Below are 24,790 nucleotides of genomic sequence, written 5' to 3'. Positions count from 1 at the left end.
AGTAAAGATGTACAAATTTAGGGATTCTATGGATAGCAGTGTTAAGCTCACCAAAGAATTAATCTTTTGTCTTAGTTAAACATAATGTTACAGCGTAGTTACACATGATGTTAATTGGCCCTGCTTAAGTTAAGAAATGGACAGATGAAAATAACTGCACTAAAAAGTGAATTATTCCCAGGATCAGATGGTTTCCATCTCAGGGTTATAAAGGAGCTAGATGTAATTATTCCATCTACACTGTTTACTGTGCCATCCATCTTTGTAACATTTGTAAACTTAGATATATGGGTCTCCAGCATCACCTTAAGTCATCTCCTATCATTCGTTATGGTCTTCCAAACTATTCTTAATTTGGGAACCATTCTCTTAAATTGGCAAACTGCATGTCATTCTGTTTAACTGAATAGTATAATATCTGTTCAGGAAATTACTGAGCCTATAATTAAGGTTAAAGCAACTGAACATAGTGAAATAGTTTCAGCTGATAAGAGGGACCAGTTTTGATTTCTTAAGGAGTAGGTCATTCCAGATGGAGTTAACTGAATTTTTGAAGAGGTGCCTAAAGTAGTGGCGAGGAGGATGTCTATGTTAGGAGGGATAATGTGCAGGTACTCCAATTGGCAGAATGCAGTAGTGACGTACCAAAGGAATCTGTGTTGGAGCCAATGTACAATCTAGTTTTATCTTTTGTGGCGTGCAGGTGATCTGAAGTGCATGGGCCATTTTTGACATGGCCATGCACAAGTGATCTAAAAAATCTTAGCTGTCATGTTTAATTGATGCAAAGCCCTGATTAGATGACAATTTGAGTATAGTGAGCAGTTCCAGCACCACGCCTTAGGAAGGATATACAGATCTTAGATTGAGGGCATGTAAGTCTACTAGGATAACTAAGAGTTAAATTACGAGAGATTACGTAAAGTAAAATTATGTTTCCTGAAATAGAGAAAGTTAGGTGAGGAACAGACTAATAAAGAGAGATATACTATTTCCATTGGTTGTGAAGTCTAGGACTAGGAAGCATGGACTAAAAATCAGGGCTAGACTTTTCTGGAGTGAAGGTAGGAAACATTTCTTTATGGAAAAGGTGATAGAAGATTCGAACTCTTTCGCAAACAGGAAAAGAGTGGCGCAGTCACTATTCGAGTAATCCAGAGATCTATGTAGATTCTCCAGTGAGAGAGATTCACATCCCTCCATGGCAGCTGGTGGAATTTAAATTCAATTGATAAATCTGGAATTAAAAGCTAGTCTCAGTAATGATGACCCTGAAACCACTGTTGATTGTCGTAAAGGCTCATCTGATTCACAAATATCCTTTAAAGAAGGGAATCTGCTGCCATTACCTGGCGTAGCCTACATGTGTCTTCAATTCCACCACAACGTAGCTGATTCTTGAGTGCCCTCTTAACTGGCCCAGCTAGCCACTCAATTATATCAAACCGCTACAGAACGTCGATAAGGAATGAAACCAGACAGGCCATCCAGCATTGGGCTAAACAGAAAAATGACAACAGCACACCCAGCCCTGTCAACTCTGCAAGACCGTCTCAATAACATCTGGCAGCTTGTGCCAAAACTGGAAGAGTTGTCTCAGGCTAGTCAAGCAACAGTCTGATATAGTTATACCTTACAAGCGATGTCCCAGACACCACCATCACCATCCCTGGGTATGTCCTACATGACAGGTGAGGTTCAGAGTTGGCAATACAGTAATACTCGGTAGGGAGATGCTTTGGGAGTCCTCAACACTGACTCCAGATCCCATGAAGTCTCATGGCATCAGGTCAAACATGAGCAAGGAAACCTTGCCTCTGCAACCCCCATAACTCAGCTACTGGACCAGATTTCCTCCATGTCAAATGACGTCTTGAGACAGTCCCAAGGGTAATAAAGGCACAGAATATGCTTGGAGTGGGGAACTTGAACATTCAATCACCAAGAATATCTTGGTAATTCTGACCCAGCTGGCCTAGTCCTTAATGAAACAGCTGCCAAACTGAAGTTACAGTAGATGAGCAAACCAACAGAAAGGAAAAACCCAATCTATCTGTTATAGACGCAAACGTCCATGACAGTACTGGTAGGAGTGATTACCACAAAGACCTCAGCCAGTCTTTGGCCACTTCGATTTATTCCACATAATAACAAGAAGTGGTTGAAGGCATTGGATGTTGTAAAGGCTATGGACCCTGACAACATTCCAACAGTAGTACGGAAGACGTGCTCATAGTCAGCAGTGCCCCTAGCTAGGCTGTTCCAGTACAGCCACAGCACTGGCACCTAACCAACAATGTAGAAAATTGCCTTAGTATGGTCTTTTCCACAAAAAGATAAATTTGACCCAGTCAATTATCACCCCAGACTTCTCCCGATGATCAGCAAAGAGATGGAAGGGATTAACTATAGCGGTATCAACCATGATGTACTCAGCAATAACCTGCTCACTGACACCGAATTCCCCCAGGCCTGCTCAGCTCCTGATCTCATTACAGCCTTGGTCCAAAAAAAATTAAACTCAAGAGGCAAGGTGAGAATGACTGCCATTGGCATCAAGGCAGCATTTGACTGAGTGCGGCATCAAGGAGCCCTGGCAAAATAAAAGTCAATGGGAATCAGGGGAAAACTCTCAATGGTTGGAGTCATACCTGGTGCAAATGAAAGTGGCTGTGGTTATTGGAAGTCAATCATCTCAGCCTCCAGACATTGCTGCAGGAGTTCCTCACGGTAGTGTCCTAGGTCCAACCATCTTCAACTGTTTCAATGACCATCCTCCATCATAAGGTGCATGCTTGATGATTATGCAATATTCAACACTATTTGTAACTCCTCAGTTACTGAAGCAGGGCATGCCTTTTTGCAGAAGACTTGAACAACGCTCAAGCTTCGGTTGGACATTCCATTCATGTCACACAAATGCCAGGCAATTACCATCTCCAATAAACAATAATCTGACCATCGCCCCTGGACAGTCAAAAGCATCACCATTGCTGAAACACTGTTAACAAGCTGGAGATTACTACTGACCAGAAACTGAAACAGATCAGTCATACTAACACTTTGGGCTAAAGAGCAGGTCAGAGACTGAGAATTCTGTGGCAAATTCTAAAGTTCACCTCCTGACTCCCCAAAGCTTGCCCATCATATACAAGGAACTCCTTGGAATATTCTCTCCTCATCTGGATGACTGCAGCTGCAACAATTCAAGAAGCTTGACACCATCCAAGGCAAAGCAGCACCCCATCAGCCACTTTAAACATTCACTCCCTCTGCCACCAGTGCACACTGGCAGCAGCGTGCGTCATCTGCAAGATGCACTGCAAAGCTCCTTCAACTTTCCAAACCCATGACCCCAACCACTTCAAAGAACAAAGGCAGCAGATGCATGAGAATACCAGCACCTGCAAGTTCTGCTTAAGCCACTCACAATCGTGTCTTGGAACAATATTATTGTTCCTTCATTGTTGCTGATTCAAAATTCTGGCACTCCCTTCCTAGTCTTGTGAGTATACCAATATCACATGGACAATAGCAGTTGAAGAAAACAGCTCATCACCACCACCTTCTGAAGTGCAATTAGGCTTGAGCAAAAAAAAACATTGGCTTAGCCAGCAACATCCACATCCTCTGAACGAATAAATTGAAAAAGTATTTCAAGTTGATGCTAAGTTAATTGTAAATGTTAAATCTGAGATTAACAGAAACCTGTTAATCTGAAGATATTAAAGGATATGGGGCAAAGGCAGATATATGGAGTTAGGCTACAGACTAGCGAATATCTATCGCAATGGGCTAGGAGGCTAAATGGCCTTCTCTGGTTCCTAAATGAGGTTGACACCAGAATTCTATAAGACTGGAAGTTTGACTAAATTTGTACAGAAAGGGTTTTAAGAGCAGAGGTTTTATAGTATATCCACATATTTGAAGAACTATCAGGACAAAAATGGTAAAAACACTGATGAATTAGATATTTAATTACTTACTTAAAGATGATATACAATTTGCCAGCATTTTATCAATAAACAGCTTACTGTGTTGGGAAGTCCTTGGTCCCACTCCCTACAAATGAAGGGGACCAAACACAGTAGGTAAGCTTCGGAGGACGAGCACTACTGCCCCTCTTTGCAAAAAAGCAGCACTGGAAACACAACTACTGCAGCTTTCATTGCCTTTCAACTGCCAGATTTTCCATGCTCTGGGACGTCAGGCCTTCAACCATTAAATCCACGTGGCTGCTAATATCGAATGCATACAACCTTATCTAAATATTTTAATTTCTGATCCATATACTGCATACTGATGTCAACACCAAAATTGCCAAATTTGTTCCTATGCAAATTTATAAAAATCAAAAGTCAAAAATTATTTCTTTGCACTCATGTGGGGTAAAAACAAAAAAGCTTCTCAAGTGGAAATACACCATTTCCCAAGATACTTACCCAAGATTACTTACGTGGCGAAAAACTGCAGCAGGCGACGGTGCAGAGGGACCTCGGGGTCCTTGTGCATGAGTCGCAAAAACCCAGCCTGCAGGTGCAGCAGGTGGTCAGGAAGGCGAATGGGATGCTGGCCTTCATAGTGAGGGGGATTGAATATAAAAGTAGGGAGGTCTTGCTGCAGCTGTATAGGGCATTGGTGAGGCCGCAGCTGGAGTACTGTGTGCAGTTTTGGGCGCCGCACCTGCGCAAGGATATTTTGGCCTTGGAGGGAGTGCAGAGGAGGTTTACTAGGCTGATACCGGAGTTGAGGGGGTTGAGCTATGAGGAGAGGCTGAATAAACTAGGCTTGTACTCGTTAGAGTTTAGAAGAATGAGGGGAGATCTCATTGAGACGTATAAGATGATGAATGGGATGGATAGGATAGAGGTGGAGAGACTCTTCCCGCTCAAAAAAAGACAGTAGGACTAGGGGGCACAGCCTCAAGATAAAGGGGGGGGCGGTTTAGAACGGAGTTGAGGAGGAACTTCTTCACTCAAAGGGTGGTGAATCTCTGGAATTCTCTGCCCGTTGAAGTGGTGGAGGCTGCCTCGCTAAATATTTTTAAGAAGCGGGTTGATGGGTTCTTGATAAGAGAGGGGATTAAGGGTTATGGGGAGAGGGCGGGAAAGTGGAACTGAGCCACGACAGATCAGCCATGATCTTATTGAATGGCGGGGCAGGCTCGAAGGACCAGATGGCCTACTCCTGCTCCTATTTCTTATGTTCTTATGTTCTTATATCCTTCCACCCAAATAGAAGCACAGCCAATATCAAAATACTTGGGTCCCATCACAATTACTGGAGATAAAAACTAACACTTGATCAAATATTCCGGGGAAGTGCCGGATGATTGGAAAACGGCTAATGTTACGCCGTTGTTTAAGAAGGGTGCCAGGCAAAAGGCGGGGAATTATAGGCCGGTTAGTTTAACGTCTGTGGTAGGTAAAATGTTAGAATCTGTCATTAAGGAGGAAATTGCGAGGCATCTTGAAGGGAATTGCTTGATAGAGCAGACGCAGCACGGATTCATTAAAGGGAAGTCGTGTCTGACAAATTTACTGGAGTTCTATGAGGATGTGTCTAGGGTGGTGGATAGAGGAGAGCCGGTGGATGTGGTCTTTCTAGATTTTCAGAAGGCGTTTGACAAAGTACCTCACAAGAGGTTATTGCAGAAGGTCGAGGGACATGGAGTTGGGGGTAGGGTGTTAGCGTGGATAGAGGATTGGTTGTCAAATAGGAGGCAGAGAGTGGGGGTCAACGGGTGCTATTCGGATTGGCGGATGGTGACTAGTGGAGTGCCCCAGGGGTCGGTGCTGGGGCCTCAGCTTTTTACCATTTATATAGATGATCTGGAGGAGGGAACCGAGTGTAGGGTGTCGAAATTTGCTGATGACACCAAGATTGGGGGAATGGCAAATTGTGCGGAGGATGTGGAGAGTCTGCAGAAGGATCTAGATAGGCTGGGTGAATGGGCCAGGAAATGGCAAATGGAATTTAATGTTGGCAAGTGCGAGGTGGTCCACTTTGGTAGGAAGAATGGCAGGAAGGGCTATTACTTACGGGGCGAAAAACTGCAACAGGCGACGGTGCAGAGGGACCTCGGGGTCCTTGTGCATGAGTCGCAAAAACCCAGCTTGCAAGTGCAGCAGGTGGTCAGGAAGGCGAATGGGATACTGGCCTTCATAGCGAGGGGGATTGAATATAAAAGTAGGGAGGTCTTGCTGCAGCTGTATAGGGCATTGGTGAGGCCACAGCTGGAGTACTGTGTGCAGTTTTGGGCGCCGCACCTGCACAAAGATATTTTGGCCTTGGAGGGAGTGCAGAGAAGGTTTACTAGGCTGATACCGGAGTTGAGGGGGTTGAGCTATGAGGAGAGGCTGAATAAACTGGGCTTGTACTCGTTAGAGTTTAGAAGAATGAGGGGAGATCTCATTGAGACGTATAAGATGATGACTGGGATGGATAGGATAGAGGTGGAGAGACTCTTCCCGCTCAAAAAAGACAGGAGGACTAGGGGGCACAGCCTCAAGATAAAAGGGGGGGCAGTTTAGAACGGAGTTGAGGAGGAACTTCTTCACTCAAAGGGTGGTGAATCTCTGGAATTCTCTGCCCGTTGAAGTGGTGGAGGCTGCCTCGCTAAATATTTTTAAGACGCGGGTTGATGGGTTTTTGATAAGAGAGGGGATTAAGGGTTATGGGGAGAGGGCGGGAAAGTGGAACTGAGCAGCGACAGATCAGCCATGATCTTACTGAATGGCGGGGCAGGCTCGAAGGGCTAGATGGCCTACTCCTGCTCCTATTTCTTATGTTCTTATATTTCCACTGGTAAGGAGCCTCTGTGTAGAACCATGTGTCCTCCATATCAACAGTAAAAAAAAAGGAACTGATGCCCTACGGTGATATTAGCAGATATATCCTGGCATTACCTAGGCAATGTCTACACTGTTAGGTATGTCCAGTCCACAAAAAGGACAGACTTAATCTGGTCAATTACCACTACTCACAATCGGCAAAGTGATAAAAGATATTGTTGACAGTACTATCAAGTGGCATTTACTCAGCAATAATCTACTCAATAATTCTCAGTCTGAATTCCTCCATGGAGCACTTGGCTCCAGATCTCATTGCAACCTTAGTCAAAACATGGACAAGAGTTGAATTCCAGAGGTGAGGTGTGAATGAATGCATTTGACGTGAAGACAGCCAACTGTGACACCAGGGAGCCCGAGCAAAATTGAAGGCAAAAGGAGTCAAAGGTAAAACTCGCCACTGGTTGGAATCATATGTAGTTCAAAGAAAATTGGTTATGGGTGTTAGAGGCCAATCACCTCAGCCCTATTGCTCTAGAACTTCCTTAGGGTACTGTCCTAGGTCCAACCACCTTCAGCTGCTTCATTAATCACCTTCCCTCCATCATAAAGTCAGAAATGGGATGTTTGCTGATGATTTCACAATATTTGGTAGCATATGTGACTCATCAGTTACTGAAGCAATTAATGCACAATATGGCAGGACCTGAATAACATTGGAACTTGGGCTAATAAGTGGCAAGGAACATTCGCACCTCAAGTACTTGACAACAAGAGATAATCTAACCAACTCCCCTTTTTAACAGTTTTATATTCACTGAATCTCCCACATTAATATTCTGGCAGTTGTCATTGACAAGAAACTTAAATATAAATACTGTGACTACAAGAGCAGATCAGATCAGGGAATTCTGCAGAAAGTAGCTCATATCCTGATTTCCCAAAGCCTGTCTGACATCTACATGACACACATTGGAAGTGTGATAAAATAATCTCCACTTGTTGAGACGAAGACTGCACCAACAACACCCAACTTAAACACCACCCTAGACATAACAGCCCCTTGTTCAACATCCTAGGACTACATTCAACATTCACTCCCTTACCACTGGTGCACAGCAGCACCAACTTTAGCATTTATAAGGGGCACTGCAAGCCTCCTTCAACCTTCCAAACAACCTGCAACCTCTACCAACTTGAAGGACAGAAATCCCAGATATGAGAACATCACTACCTGCAAACTTTCCTTCATCATTCTGACTTGGAACTACATCTCTGCTCCTTTAGTATCACTAGGCCAAAAACCTGGAACTCCCTGCCTAACAGAACCATGGATTTCAAGCTGTTCAAGCAGTTCAAGGTGACAGCTCAGCACTATCTTCTACAGTGTGATTAGGAAAGGGTAACAAATGCTGCCCTTGTCAGCCACGCTCACATCCTATAAATAAAGAGAAGACCTATGGGCAGGACTTTTCTTCTCCTCTACGTTTGGTGGCAGCAGGACCTTACAGTCCCACCATTGTCAACAAGGTTTCCCACAGCGGCAAATGCATTGTCAGCAGGACCATTAGGCCCCGCTGACACAAACAGGAGCAAGATTTCAGCATATTATTTAAAGACATGGGAGGAAAAATGACCAGTGTTAGAAAAAAATAGGAATAACTCTGGCACTAAAGTTATGAGTGTCTGTGCTCAAGGATATCCTCATGATTTATGTAATCTAAAATTATCCATTCCATTCAGCTATTGAAATTTTGAATATATAAGGCTCCACAAATGACCTTAAAAAGGTGAGCAAATTTGGGAGGATGGACAATCTGATACAATCTAGAAAAAACTTGCAGCTTTTTTTTAAAACATACTTCATGTGTCATGAGCAATACTCATGTTTCTCATACATTTTATAAACGTAATTTTCACATGAACAACAGCAAAGCTATAAAAAAGCCAAAGGGGATGTTCTCATACTTGAAAGCATTCAAAGTGGGCTAAGATTATATACAAGTATTCAAGTATAGCAAGATGAAAACCAACTTGTGAACAATTCGATCCAATACATCTTTGGACTGTGTTAGTTAAGGAGTTACAAACTTTTCACCATGACTATTATGTAAAGCCTGACACAAAAACAATGTGGGAGGAAACCACAGCACCTGGAGGAAACCCATGCAGGCAGGGGGGGGAATGTGCAAACTCTACACAGACAGTGACCTGGGGTTGAAATTGAATCCAAGTCCCTGGAGCTGTAAGGCAGCAGTGCTAACCACTGTGCTACCATGCTGTGTGTTTTATTAGAAAATCAAACCAATTTCAGCAAGTCCAAATAACACTGTTACAACAGACATAAAACTTAATTTAAAAATTATGTAAGTATTGCTAAAGTGGGGGGATGGGGGTGTCACCAATCCAAAGTAATGAAGCACCAACTTAATGAGCACTTTCCCACTTAAATACACCATGACTATCAAACCTTGTGACTAACAGAAACAAAGTATTTTCTTGCATGTATTAATTGCAAATCATGTACAGGTCCCTGGTCATGATGTGGATATGCCGGCGTTGGACTGGGGTAAACACAGTAAAAAGTCTGACAACACCAGGTTTAAGTCCAACCAATTTATGTGATACCCCAAAAGCTTGAGTTTACTATCAAATAAATCGGTTGGCCTTAAACCTGGTGTTGTCAGACTTTTTACAGGTCCCTGGTGCCAGAGAGATGTCTATTACAGCTAAGGGTACAAGAAACTTCACTATCACGATGAAATTGTATTGACAATCAATTGTTGCTGCTGCTTTGTTTTCAGTGCATCAACAAGTAATTGTAGACTTGTAAACCCAAGCAATCACATCATAAACACCCACAATAAAAATTATGTTGCAGATTTATGAGAAAAGGAAGGGATATGCAAATTTTAGTTAAACTTCCTCGTTGCCCAAAAATCTCACAATAGACAGTTAATGTTTGATTGGAGAAACTGGCTGCAGTCATAGCTCATTGGTTTAGCAATGCTTTAATACTCAAAACGCAATACAAAAACTACAGAAGGGAAACAAGGAAACCTCAGTTTTCTGAAAACAAGAAAGCCCATCAAGGAAGAAATTCTTCACATAATTTTTCCTCGCTTTAGTGCCTATGCATGATACATCTTTTCTATTCTGCATTGTTATCAATAAGGTAAGTGACAATATTGTTAAAATGCTGTTAAAACGCACAATGGATTCCACATCAAAGAAACTAAAGCAGAATTGCAGCTATACAGAAAATTTCATAACAATGAAGGCATTTCAATAAACAAAATTTAATACGCATTTAAAACACTTTGTGTAAGGATTTACGTAATAGTCACGGTGAAAAGTTTGTAACTCCCTAACTAATAGTACTGTGGGTGTACTGCACCACACAGTCTACAGCAGTTTAAGCAGCAGCTGACCACTACTTTGAGGGCAATGAGTGCTGACCTTGCCATCAATGCCACAATTTTATGAATCAAAGGAAAGGCTGTCAGGGATTAACAAAACGAAGTGCCTACCTTAACAACCGGGTGTCCTCCAGATGATGCCTTCACAGCTCCTCGACTCCCTTCTGTCTCATAATGAGCTCTGTGGTGGGTCTTCGGCTGAACTTCAATCTTTAGTTCATACTGCAGATACTGACTTGGCAAGGGCCAGTCTAAAGAAGGCAACGATGATGTACTGAAAGACAAAAGTATATATTTACATACACGTTGTGACTATTATATGCATTTCAAATCACCTATCATACAGTGTGGCATGAATTAAGAAAGTTTCTCTTCAATACATTTTCTTTCAACATCTAGAACCACTTTTGACCCACCAGCTCGACTGACAAAACATTACAGGCCACAAACTTTCCTCCTGCCCTTGGGCGATGCCACTGTGCAATCAGCCAAAAAGAGAAAGCACTCCTTGGGTGAAACTGGTCACATCAATTGCTTCACATAGCAAAAAAACTATAAAAGCTGGAAGACCGTGTTAACTAAGAACATAAGAAATAGGAGCAGGAGTAGGCCATCCAGCCCCTCGAGCCCACCCGGCCACCCAACAAGATCATGGCTGATCCGAAGTGCATCAGTTCTACTTACCCGCCTGCTCTCCATAACCCTTAATTCCCTTGTCGAACAGAAATCTATCTACCCATGACTTAAAACATATTCAACGAGGTAGCCTCCACCACTTCAATGGGCAGAGAACTCCAGAGATTCACTACCCTCTGACAGAAGTTCCTCCTCAACTTTGTTCTAAACTGCATCCCCCCCACCCCCTATTTTGAGGCTGAGCCCTTTAGTTCTGGTTTTCTTTCTAAGCGGAAAGAATCTCTCTACCTCTACCCTATCTAGCCCCTTCATTATCTTATATGCCTCTATAAGATCCCTCCTCAGCCTTCTAAACTCCGAGTACAGACCCAATCTACTCAATCTCTCCCCATAAGCTAACCCCCTCATCTCCGGTATCAGCCTGGTGAACATTCTCTGTACTCCCTCCAAGGCCAATATATCCTTCCGCAAATAAGCGGGCCAAAATTGCACACAGTACTCCAGTTGCGGCCTCAGCAGTGCCTTGTAGTTGCAGCAAGACCTCCCTGCTTTTATATTCTATCCTCCTCGCTATAAAGGCCAACATTCCATTTGCCTTCTTGATCATCTGCTCCACCTGCAGACTGAGTTTTTGCAATTTGTGCACAAGGACCCCCAGGTATCTCTGCACAGTAGCATGCTGCAACTTTTCACCATTTAAATAATATTCTATCCTATTATTTCTTCCAAAGTGGATAACCTCACATTTGCCAACGTAATACTCCATCTGCCAGGTCCTCGCCCACTCAGCCTATCCAAATCTCTCTGCCGACTTTCTGCGTCCTCCACACAATTCGCTTTCCCACTCATCTTCGTGTCATCAGCAAACTTTGTTACCCTACACTCAGCCCCCTCCTCCATATCGTCTATGTAAATGGTAAACAGTTGAGGCCCCAGCACTGATCCCTGCGACACGCCACTAGTCACCGCCAACCAGAAAAGCACTCATTTATTCCAACTCTTTGCTTCCTGTTAGATAGCCAATCCTCAATCCACACTAACACTTTACCCCCAACTCCGTGTACCCTAACCTTCTGCAGCAACCTTTTGTGAGGCACCTTATCGAACACCTTCTGGAAATCTAAAAACACCACATCCACTGGTTCCCCTCTGTCTACTGCACTAGTCACATCTTGATAAAAATCCAATAAACTCGTCAAACACGACTTCCCCTTCATGAATCCATGCTGTGTCTGCTTGATCGAACCATTCTTTACTAGGTGTCCTGCTATTTCTTCTTTAATGGTGGATTCTAGCATTTTCCCAACTACGGACATTAAGCTAACCGGCCTGTAGTTACCCACCTTTTGTCTGCTACCTTTTTTAAACAGTGATGTAACAGTAGCTGTTTTCCAATCCGCCGGCACTTCCCCAGAGTCCAGCGAATTTTGATAAATAACTACTAATGCGTCTGCTATTCCTTTTGCCATTTCTTTCAGTACCCTGGATGCATTCCATCTGGTCCCGGGTACCTGTCTACCTTCAGTCCCATTAGTCTACCAAGCACTACCTCTTTAGTAACAGTAATTGTATTAAGGACCTCAACTCCTACCAACCCTCTATCTTTAATATTCGGTAAGCTATTTGTGTCCTCCACTGTGAAGACCAACACAAAAAACTTAAAGTCTCAGCCATTTCCTCATTTCCCACCATTAAATCCCCTCATCTTGTCTTCCAATAGTTCAACATTCACTCTAGCCACTCTCTTTTTCTTTATATATTTATAAAAACTTTTACTATCATTTTTTATATTTAGAGCTAGTTTAGTTTCGTACTCTATCTTTCCTTTCTTTATCGCTTTCTAAGTCATTCGTTTTTTTTTTAACACTTTCCCAATCTTCTAATTCCCCACTATTTCTAGCTGCTCTTTACACATCGGTTTTTAAGTTAGCACTCTCCTTTATTTCCTTCGATATCCACGGCTGGTTATCCTTTTTCTTACAGTCCTTCTTTATCACCGGAATATATTTTTGCTGAGTACTGAAAAAGATCACCTTAAAAATCCTCCACTGTTCCTCAGCTGTCCTACCAACCAGTCTGCGCCCCCAGTCTACATTAGCCAATTCCACCCTCATCTTATCGTACTCCCCTCCTGTTCAAGCAGAGAGCACTGGTTTAGGACCCTACTTTCTCACCCTCCATCTGCATCAGAAATTCAACCAAAGGTAGGTTGGACGAAAGGAGTCCCATCATTGGTGGGCGGGGCAGAGCGGGTGGGTGGGGCAGAGCAGGCAGGCAAGAGACCTGATGAAAGATTTACAAGATCAGAGGGTTGGATAGAGTGGATAGTCAAAATCTTTTTCCCCACTCAGGCATAGGTTGAAAGTGAGGGAGGGAGGGAGGGAGGGAGAGTTTGAGAAGGGCAAGTTTTGTTTTACACAAGAGAACGATGAATACCTAGAACACTGGAGGTGGGTGGAAGCAGATTCTACAGCAACATTCAAGAGGCACGTGCTGTACTGTTCTTTGTTTTAAAAAGTCAAGAACAACCATCTTCACCCTCATCTAACTTTCTACACTCTGACATTGGTCACAGAGCCTTCAGTCACCACAGCTCTACTATTTGAGACTCCCTCCCCAGAACACTTAATTTCTACTTAGCTGCTCTACTTAAAACATGTCTCTTTGATCTAGCTTTTAGTTACCATTCCTTATCTCTCTCCCATTGTTTGCTATCCATTACTTTCAGTAATTTTTGGTGGCAGAAGGGTGGCATGGTGGTTAGCATTGCTGCCTCACAGTGCCAGGAACTTGGGTTTGATTCCTGGCTTGGGTGACTGTGCAAACTCTGCACATTCTCTACATGTTTATGTGGGTTTCCTCTATGTGCTCTGGTTTCCCTGCCCTGCTCCCACCACCCCCCCCACCCCACAGTCCGAACGACGTGCTAGTTAGGTGCATTGCAATGTTAAATTCTCCCTCAGTGTATCCAAACAGATGCTATAATATGGCAACTAGATTGTCACAGTAACTTTATTGCAGGGTTAATGTAAGCCTACTTGTAACAGTAATAAATCCACTTTTTTTTTAAAACTTTGAAATGTTTTGCATGTCAAAATAGATGTTGCATACAATTAAACACACTTGTCTTGGTTCGGACCGATAGAAGCAGAGAACGCTTTTCAGCTGGGAAATCATTGGAATGTGGATTTTATTTAATTTATAAACGGAATAGAAACTCACTTCTGAAGGGCAGAGGGACGGTGAATATAGAATACCAAAATGAATTGCTATCTTTCAAAGTGTACTACAAAATTGACTCTTAGCTTCCAATGTTAAATGGTGTATAAGGTCAAGTACAGAGAAACAATGAACATACATTATGATAGGACTACAAAAATAGCTTTATTTTTGACTTGAGTAATGAAATATTATTACAATTCCCAAGAGTTTGGAGCTAAACCTCCAAGATGAAGCAATTTGTTTCATACTACATAACCCCTTCAACCAATTTGATTAGTGACTTTTTCACAACTCCTCACATTTCTGTGGCAAAAGTAACCTTTTTAAATCAGACTCTTCAAGCTGCGAATACACATTTTCCTGTTGAAAAAAAGTCTTATCATTCCCCATCGTAAAATGAAACTGAGAAAAAGATGAAAATTATGAATAAGAGGAACTTGACTCAGTTATATAATCCGTACATTAATTCTCACAGCCGAGACTTGTCACTGTGTTAGGAATACATATTTTCAAGAACTGTGTGTATTTTAAAAATTGGAAAAACATTGAATTATTTGGACATTTGGGAATTTATCTTGGGTTTTTTTAAAGGTTATGCTTATTTTGGACTGTGAGCAAACTATCTTTTTCAAGAAATTACAACTTCAGTTAAACTATCAGCAAGACACCTGAAGATACTAGATTTATTTGTTTACTAGAATTTTAATTGCCAAGGGGGAGAAAGCTACAAACTACGAGGCCCTGGAATGTTCTGGAACCCACCTGACTAAAATAAACTTGTTTCTTGGACTCCGTTTTGGGGAATTAACTGAAAAAGGGGAAGGGTGCCCAACTTGCTCGCTCCCCACTTCAGGAAAAGTTCATTGTAGTTATCAGTTTCCAGCTGATCTCAGTATAACTCAGCTGTATCTGGAAACCCAAGAAGCCAAGAAAGAGAGAGAGATCCCAAAAACATTGATTCCGCTCTGGTCTCCAACCTGAAAGCCCTTTGGAAAGAATTTCCAGACAAGTACTGTCACCAGCAATATATCTTTGCATGCAGGATCAACTCCACTAAAGCCATTCCAACTTTATCCCACTTCATAAACTTTTCCCACCAGCCAGGAGACTTTTTCCACTTAATTTATTGTTACATGTATTAGGATACAGTGAAAAGTACTGTTTCCTGCGTGCTATAGCAACTTAAATGCCAATTTCTGCAAAGACCTATTTGTTTTAGCCTTTGTGTATGTTTTGAATTGATTTCTTACTACCACATCTACTGGGATACAGTGAAAAGTATTGTTCCATGCGAGTTATTACAAACATACCATTCATAGAGTACACAGAGAGAAGGAAACAATAGGATGCAGATTACAGCATTGCTGTTACTGATAAAGTGAAGTTAAAGATCAGCTTATTGTGTAATGGGACCATTCAAAAGTCTGATGGCAGCAGGGAAGAAGTGGTTCTGGAGTCCGTCGATACACATTTTCAGACTTCTGACAGAAAGAGATGGAAAAGAATATGTCCGGGGTTCGTGAGGTCCTTGATTATGCTGGCTGCTTTCCCAAGGTAGCAGGAAGGGTTGATGGAGTCAATGAATGGAAGGCTGGTTTGTGTGATGGACCAGGCTATGTTCATAACCCTTTGTTGTTTCTTGCAGTCTTAGTCAGGGCAGAAGCCATACCAAGCTGTGATGCAGCCGGAAAAGGTACTGTCCATTGCATCTGTAGAAATTAGCATTAGGGCACAGCAGTCTACACTGCAGGTGACCGTTCAGCCCATTGAGTCTGCACTGACCACAATCCCACCCAGACCCTATCCCCATAACCACAGGCATTTACATTAGCTAGTCCCCCTGACACTAAGAGGCAATTTAGCATGGCCAATCCACCTAACCCACACATCTTTAGACTGTGGGAGGAAACCAGAGTACCCGGAGGAAAGCCACGCAGATGCTAGGAAAATGTGCAAACTTTCCACAGACAGTGACCCAAGCTGGGAATCAAACCTGGGTCCCTGGAGCTGAGGCAGCAGTGCTAATCACTGTGCCACCCTTTTTGTCAGTAGTCTGCTATGCATTCCGATTAAGTTTTCATTAAGAATGCAATCTATTAAAGTCTCACTCCAGGACTTGAGCAGAAAAATAAACACAGACATTCTATTGTAACATTGAGGAAGTGCTGTGCTTGGAAAATTGTCTTTTGGTTGACCATTGACAGCTTGGTTTGACATCAAGCTCCCATCTGTCTTCACAGGTGGACACTGAAATAATGCCATGGGATTTTCTAAGAGGGCCAGGGCAGTTATATAGAGTGTCCTGGCCAGTATTTATCTCCCAATCAACAATCCTAAAGTAGATTAACTGGTCATTTTCACATTATGGTTTGTGGGAGTTTGCCAAGTACAAAATGCTGCCATGTTTCTCACCTTACAATAGTGACTAACTACAAAGAACTTAATGGATTGCAAAGTGATGTGTGATGTCCAGTGGTCATTAAAGGCACTATATAAATGCAAATCTTTCTTTCCATTCCCTACTTCCACAAAATAACAATTAGAGCTTGTGTCAAGTCTTTAATAACTATGTACTACTGTCAGGCCAGTACAATGGTTTTAAACTTGGTTATAAAGACACAGGAGGGCATTGAATATTAAACATCATTTGTCAATTGACACAGAAAATGCTGGAGAAACTATGCAGGTCTGACAGCATCTGTAGACAGAGATTAGACCTGATGTGGAGATGCTGGCATTGGATTGGGGTAAAAATAGTAAGAAGTCTCACAACACCAGGTTAAAGTTCAACAGGTTTATTTGGTAGCAAACGCCACTAGCTTTTGGAGCGCTGCTCCTTCAGCAGCGCTCCGAAAGCTAGTGGCGTTTGCTACCAAATAAATCAGTTGAACTTTAACCTGGTGTTGTGAGACTTCTTACTGAGGAAGAATAGAACCAACACTGAGTCAGAATGACCCTTTGTCAGAGCTTTCCAGCATCCATTGTATTTTGCCTTTATCTGTCAATAGAGGATGTTTTTCCATTGTTTTGGTAATTAAACATACAATGGGTTTCTCCCCAGGAGGATGCTCTATTTAAATAATAAACTGGTGGTAAGTGTTGACTACAGACATCTTCACACTTAGGTAGTCCCTTGGGTTTGAGAATGACTTGCTTCCACTCCAGTTCGAGTGTCCAATGCACACTGCAAATTCTGCCGCATACGGGACAGGTGATACTTGAAGAGTTGGTATGTGAGCTGTTAGAAGCTTTGTGCACTACCTCCGATGCCTCAACTCAACCTCTGCACGTTCCTCAAAAAGTCTGTGCTTGGTGCCCTTGCGCCAAAACTCAAAACAGAGAAACTAAGTTTTGGTTTTAACTCAATATTCTACAGTTCCATTTTAATAGATAAAGTTCATTTTGAAATCAGTTAAAATGTTTACTTAATTGCTAATTTCAAGTAACTTCATAAACACGTTCCATTGACACTATGAAACTCCACTGAAAATCTCAAACGTTTTCAAACTTAATTTGAGCACAGTTATTCCTAGCTTAATCTCCAGTACTCACTCACTAAAACTAATTATCTCTATAGCATGTTTCAGATTCTAACAGTTGTGCTGACACAAATTCTATATGAGATGAGAACAAAGTACATGAAATTACATTTATCATGTACATCTTTGTTCAGACAATACGGTCTTTTAATGGGCAGAATAAACAAATGAAGTTAAATCACCCGGGTGCTATTAATGTAGCATAGGATAACAAAAATTATCTAAATAATACATGATTTTATTACATTATCAATAAAAGTTGAATTGAAAAACTAAAAAGAGTAAAAGTAACTTGGACTCGACATGAGGTCTTAATCATTAACTGCTGAAAGGACTGAGTGCAAAGCTTCCACAATGTCTTTCATTAAGTAATACTCAACTTTACAATAATGATCAAATAATACATATTCCATGAATTATCGTCTGTGACTGTTACTAGAAGTATTCACATCCTATCTGCTGTATTATTAGAGAACAAGAATCTATCTTAAATAGATATCATTTTACTTTTAGTAAGAATTCAGTATGGTAATTCCCACGCTATTTGTTCCTGACCTCTAAGCCTATAATTCAAATTACCAATATTATTTCACCTATGTTTTATTCCAGTGTTAAAACATTACAATTGTTTAATCTAGTATCTAAGTTATCTGCTTAGTTATTTCTAGTTAGACAAAACCTTCCAAATTTTACAGACAATGCACATAATGTTTATATTTAACCTGTGCTCAAAACATGAACATTGGTATAATCACCCAGAGCTCCCTGGGGATTAAGTAGTCCAGGATATTTTTCAGATTTTTGCATTGATATAGAACTCCTCTGCATTTCTGAATGGTATTCAGTTATGGTTTGATAACAATGCATGTCAAAAATAGTAAATGAATAATCAAATGAAGTAGTGTTGCAACGATACAAAAAGTATTTTTAAAACAGTAATAGCTAACAAATTTTCTACTTCTCAATTATTAAGATCACATTTTTAAACTCAGTTATGATATTTTACATTATTTATCACACTATAATAGTGTATGTTTAGTCAATGGCCTTTGCAAAAGGAAAATCATTACAAAGCTTTTAACACAAGACCCTTTTCGGTTTTAATAATCAATAGAGCCAAAGACCGTGCCCCACTGCTACATTAGTAGCAGCATTTTGGCATTCTTGTTGCTATTTCCTTATTTGTATAAAAAAAGTGGCAACTCAGCATCACTTGGGAGAACAACAGATATGGGAACATCCTTTCAAATAGACTGTTTACCAGATCGACTGAATTCAGTTTGGATGACACTGATCTTCATCTGAATTTGATCTCTGCATTTACAATACACATCTGTACCTGAAACAGGTCATGCAGCAGTGTCAAATTCCAGTCTAGGATACGCATTGTGATGTACCATGAGGCTAACTGCAGCTTAGCTAGGGACTAACTAACCTGAGTCACGCCATGGTCACTTTCAAAATAAGTGTAAAAATGATAGTTCATTCCAAACTAAAAACTGGGTTTAATATTTACATAGGTATTGAATTTTGATCATCAAAACAACAAACTGTATTTATATATCACCTCTAATGGAATAAAATGAATCAATATATGAGAACAAACCAAGATTTAGGAGAATTGAGCGCTGGTCAAAAGAAATGTTTTAATAAGGTTTTTAAAAGGTAAAGAGTTAAATAACAAATCACACGTCTTTGTTCTAAGTCAAGCTGCTGACTAAGAGCATCACGAATAAAATAACAGGAGGGGACATCGTGATTGGATTGACTTCTGGCTCGAGCTGAATTTTAGAAATAGAGTACAGTAACACAAAGGAAGAACCTACAATTAAGGATACAATTCCACAATTTTTATTAGTGCCACAAGTAGGCTTACATTAATACTGCAATGAAGTTACTGTGAAAATCTCCGAGCCGCATGTTGAGGTATACCGAGGGAGAATTTAGTACAGCCAATGCAGCTAACCAGCACATCTTTCGGACTGTGGGAGGAAAGCGTAGCACCCGCGGAGAATATGTAAACTTCATACAGAAAGTCACCCAAGCCAGGAATCGAACCCAGGTCCCCAGCACAGAGACACTGCCACTGCCACCATGCTGCCCAATTTTATCCCAAATGGTTCACCAACCTTTACAATAGAATTAGGCTGAAACAAGATTATAACAGGTAAAATATCTGCTTTGGAGTCACTTGAGGAGACAGGTAAGTTGTAGTATTTAATTTAAAAGTTAACCCTTTTTCCAAAATAATCCTTACTGATTCCAGTTAACTAAAATTCTTCTGAAAAGCTCATTAGCTTTTGGTCCATCCTAATTAAAGACATCTCTGTTCCAGCTAACAAGCTGGAAATTATTTTGCAAAATTATGGCATCAGAAACAACCTTCTGATCAATAAATATGCAAAGATTAAGCATAACAACAACACTAAAAATACATATTAACTTAAAACAACATAGCAATTTAACTACCACTTTCAGGAGGTGCCAGGCTGTGTCTCTTCAGCATTTTGTTCCTAAGTATCTGATTCAGTAAATAAGATTACTGATCCTAAATTATTTAACCTTCACTGAAGTTTATTTTAGTTGCTGTTCTGCTGATTATTTCCCAAATGGCTAACCAGCATTCCCTTGAAGGATTTCTGCAAGTAGCAAATGCTTAAAAACACAAGGGACTAAAGCTATAACAAGCCTGATATTTTTAGCTTCAAGGCTTCTTGAGGCTTAAGTCAATATATACACTGAAGCTTGCATTTTGAATCTGATTTTGGGATCGCTACAGATCTAAGAGGCAATTTTACTTGGGGTGTATGTGGAGGTTTGAGTTGAACTCTGCTTGGCCACACCTGCTTCTAACAACTAACACTACAAACATTATTATTAGTAATCCAAGAAATCAATTTTGGTGTTGCACCTTATGCAACAAGTCACGGAGTACATTGTTACTAGTCTCAGAACCGATACTGTTGTCATTCATAACGACAAAAGTAGGGGTTTTTTTTGCTGAAACAGTTTACAAGTTAGTGTTCCTTTGTGTTACTGTAAGTTAGCTTAATGTCCATAGTTGGGAAAATGTTGGAATCCATCATTAAAGAAGAAATAGCAGGACATCTGGAAAGGAATGGTTCGATCAAGCAGACGCAGCATGGATTCATGAACGGGAAGTTGTGTTTGACGAATTTACAGGATTTTTTACGAAGATGTGACTAGTGCGGTTGACAAAGGGGAACTGGTGGATGTGGTGTTTTTAGATTTCCAGAAGGTGTTCGATAAGGTGCCTCATAAATGCTTGCTGCAGAAGATTAGGGTACAAGGAGTTGGGGGTAAAGTGTGAGCGTGGATTGAGGGTTGGCTATCTAACAGGAAGCAGAGTGTTGGAATAAATGGGTGCTTTCCTGGTTGGCAGTTGGTGACTAGTGGCGTGCCACAGGGATCGGTGTTGGGGCCTCAACTGTAGATAGACGATCTGGAGGAAGGGACTGAGTGTGGGGTAACAAAGATGACACGAAGATGAGTGGGAAAGCAAATTGCACGGAGGACACAAAGTCTGCAGAAATTTGGATAAGCTGTGAGTGGGTGAGGACCTGGCAGATGGAGTATAACGTTGGAAAATGAGGTTATCCACTTTGGAAGAATAGCAAAATGGAATATTATTGAAATAGTGAAAAATTACAACGTGCTACTGTGCAGAGGGACCTGGGGATCCTTGTGCATGAATTGCAAAAACTCAGTCTCCAGGTGCAGCAGGTGATCAAGAAGGCGAGTGGAATGTTGGCCTTTATCACGAGGGGGATAGAATATAAAAGCAGGGAAGTCTTGCTGTACGAGGCACTGGTTACGCCGCAACCAGAGTACTGTGTGCAATTTTGATCTCCTTATTTGCGAGATGTCTTGGAGAGAGTACAGAGAAGGTTCACCAGGTTGATACTGGAGATGAGGGAGTTAGCTTACAAGGAGAGATTGAGTAGATTGGGCCTGTACTTGTTGGGGTTTAGAAGGCTGAGGGGTGATCTTAGAGACATATAAGATAATGAAGGGGCTAGATAGGATAGAGGTAGAGAGATTCTTTCCACTTAGAAAGGGAACCAGAACTAGAGGGCACAGCCTCAAAATAAGTTGGGGGGGGGGGGGGTCAGTTTAGAACAGAGTTAAGGAGGAACTTCTTCTCTGAGGTAGTGAATCTCTGGAATTCTCTGCCCACTGAAGTGATGGAGGCTATCTCGTTGAATATATGTTTAAGTCATGGGCAGATAAATTTCTGATCGATAAGGGAATTAAGGGTTATGGGGAGCAGGTGGTTAAGTGGAACTGATCCACTTCAGATCAGCCATGATCTTATTGAATGGCGGGGCAGACTCAAGGGGCTAGATGGCCTACTCCTGCTCCTATTTCTTATGTTCTTACAATTTCCAGTTCTAACTCATGGGCAGTCCAATTACTTTACTTAGTTTTTATTACATATCTCGCAGTTTTACCATCAAAATATTTTCCTCTGATGCCATGGAAAAATGTTGCAGGGGCCAGCCCCCAGAATTGACATGATCTGTTAGATGCAGGGTGAAGACAACAAATAGTGCGCTTCCCATCCCATCAACAGGGTGATTCTCCCAGTCCACTGTGCTGGTTTAGCAGCGCAACAGGCTGGGAGATATCAATGATGGCTGTTTAGCAGGCTCCCCACTGGGCGCCACAACCTCTGCGTGTCTCTGGGGCTACTTTTTTTTAAAGAGAGTAACCAGCTCTGCACCAGAAATCTGCACAGAGCTGAATTCCATATTTAAATCTGCATTTGCCTATTATTAGTGGGCCTGGGACTGCCCACTAGTGTCTCTCTCCCCACTCTCCGCCAGGGGTGGTTCACTCAGCTTTACAACAGCTCCCCTTAAATGGGGAACTGGCAGCTGACACTACTGGAGGGAACAGAAGCCATGGAGACCCCCCAGGAGGTCAGGAGTGAGGGCAGGGCTGCCACCTGAGCAGCCTCTCCCTGCACTGCCCAAGGAGCAAACTGGCAATGTCTAAGGAGCCATTGGAGGTCAGGACTATGGCAGGGGGGTCCCACTGCCACTCTGTATAGGGATTATGGCAGAGGGAGGGAAAGTAGTGATCGGGGCTGGCCATCCAGGTTGGGGTGGATGTCAGAGGAGCAGCAAGGCTGGCCAGCAATTGAGAGGCTAGGGCCTACTGCGCATGCACCGCTATGACAGATCAGCACATGTGCCATGGCCTGCTGAGTGCTATGCTGCCAGCCTCTCCAGTGGGAATAGGCCTGCTCATATATTTTCAATGTGAATCTTGCTAGGGCACTCTGCAGTGTTCAAAGTATGGGAAGATACATTTTGGAAATTCCCTGAAGGAAAAACAGCAAGAGTTACTTCAGTTTTTACAAGAATTTGGCACTTTTTGAATGAATGAACTCAACTCAATGAATCTCAAGTATGAGGTAGAGCTATCAACCCTCCAGATTGTCCCAAATTTACTGATGTAACCCTGGTAAAACTCATGGGGCCACTTTAAAAAGTGCATGGGGTGGGGGTTTTTCCACTGCTGGAATTGGGAGAGGAGGGGGAAGATAATCAGGAAACACCTGAGACTATTAATCAGGAGACATTTCAAATTTAGAAAAAAGTCTGCATTGAAAAATTGATGATTTTCAATATTTAACACAAACGGAAAATGAAAACTTTGGATTTATTTCTCTGATCCAATGCCTGAAACTGTAGCCTGCCCTTTAGAATTGACAAGTTTAAAAAGGATAATTTAAAAGCTAATATTAAATTTAATTCCATAATTGAGAAAGAGATGGTCATAGAAAAGTGGGGAGTTGAGAGGCAGGGAGCGAGAAAAAGAAACAAGGAGGGAAGAGAAGAAAAGAATTGGAGCAGATGGAAAGATTGAAGAAGTTGAAATGCTAAGAAAAAGCAAAGGACCAAACTTGTTTTCAATCAGATGTCTTTCACAACCACAAGATATTCCAAAGTGCTTTACTGCCAATGAGGTATACTAAACTAGGAAAAGCAGCAGACATTTTGGGCACAGAAAAAGTTCCTCAAACCGATACACAATTTTTTTTTTTGAATTTGGGAGAGCAAACACTTTGGCCAGAATACCATGAGAATGCCTCTACTGTTTCTTCCTTCACCAACCTGAGACCCCCTAACAATAGCGCCTCTGACAACGTAGCACTCCTCCAGCACTGAACCTTTCGCATGGGTTATATGATCACTGTCAAAGTGGAGCTTGATCACCTTCGGCCATGATGCCTCAACTGTTCAGAGGAATTTGCAAAAATTTCTATCCATCTGACCACCAACTTGTTTGAGTGGGTAGAGGGAGAGGAAAACGAGTGCCAGGATAATTACTCCCTTTCTTAAACAAGCCCAAACTTTGTTCTGAAGGTCACAGGTCCCAATATCAGTTGAAAGGCAGGGGTCATGTGATCTAGGAGCACAACTGAAATTCCAATTTAGCACAGAAGCAAGCCACCTGCAATCTCAGGCTCTCTGTTAAAGCAACAGGATATTGAGCAACATTAGCAATCTGGTACAGTACAGGTTGCCAGATGACTGTTGTCTGTAGCAGTGGGGAGACTGGAGAATTGTATTCGGCAGTGAAATAAAAGTATTTGATTTACTGCTGTATTTCCAATTAATTATTACTTTCCTAGAAGATGATATGCTACTTGCACACCAAAGGACATTCTGACAGCACAAATGGAAAACTGCTCATTTACATTTTCCTTTATTTCCATTCCTGCTTCCATTTTCTCCATAATGTGCTGGTTTCATTTTAAATAATATAACATACACCTGCCTTTCAAGCATTGTTGGGGAGAAGATATCTTTATTTCTGCAGGAAAACATTACATCAACATGATCAGTTTAAGATGAGAGGGGAGAGATACAAAAGGATCCAGAGGGGCAACTTTTTCACACAGAGGGTGGTGAGTGTCTGGAACAAGCTGCCAGAGGCAGGTACAATTTTAAAAAGCATTTAGACAGTTACATGGATAGGATGGCTATAGAAGGATATGGGCCAAATAAAGGCAATTAGGACAAGCTTGGTTAAAGAGCAACATGGACAAGTTGGGCTAAAGGGCCTGTTTCCACGCTGTAAAACTCCATGATTCTATGGCTCTAAGTGTAGCCGTACCTAGACAACTAATTCAAAAGTTAAAGAGGAATGA

At 41.7% G+C, this 24,790-nt stretch overlaps 1 protein-coding gene across 2 annotated transcripts in view; it reads right to left on the bottom strand.

Annotated features, from left to right (window-relative positions):
• Window positions 1-24,790, bottom strand: part of nfatc3a (nuclear factor of activated T cells 3a) — a 141,981-nt gene that overhangs the window by 98,199 nt on the left and 18,992 nt on the right. For both annotated transcript variants that reach the window (XM_080187035.1, XM_080187036.1), the window contains exon 3: window positions 10,322-10,484. In XM_080187035.1, coding sequence (XP_080043161.1) covers window positions 10,322-10,484 — 163 coding nt within the window. The remainder of the gene's footprint in view (window positions 1-10,321; window positions 10,485-24,790) is intronic.

The sequence above is a fragment of the Carcharhinus amblyrhynchos genome, chromosome 4 (genome assembly GCF_965287045.1).
Source record: "Carcharhinus amblyrhynchos chromosome 4, sCarAmb.v2.hapA, whole genome shotgun sequence".
NCBI lineage: Eukaryota > Metazoa > Chordata > Chondrichthyes > Carcharhiniformes > Carcharhinidae > Carcharhinus > Carcharhinus amblyrhynchos.
Note: the sequence above shows the minus strand (reverse complement) of the source record. Positions and strands in the feature narration are given on the sequence as shown.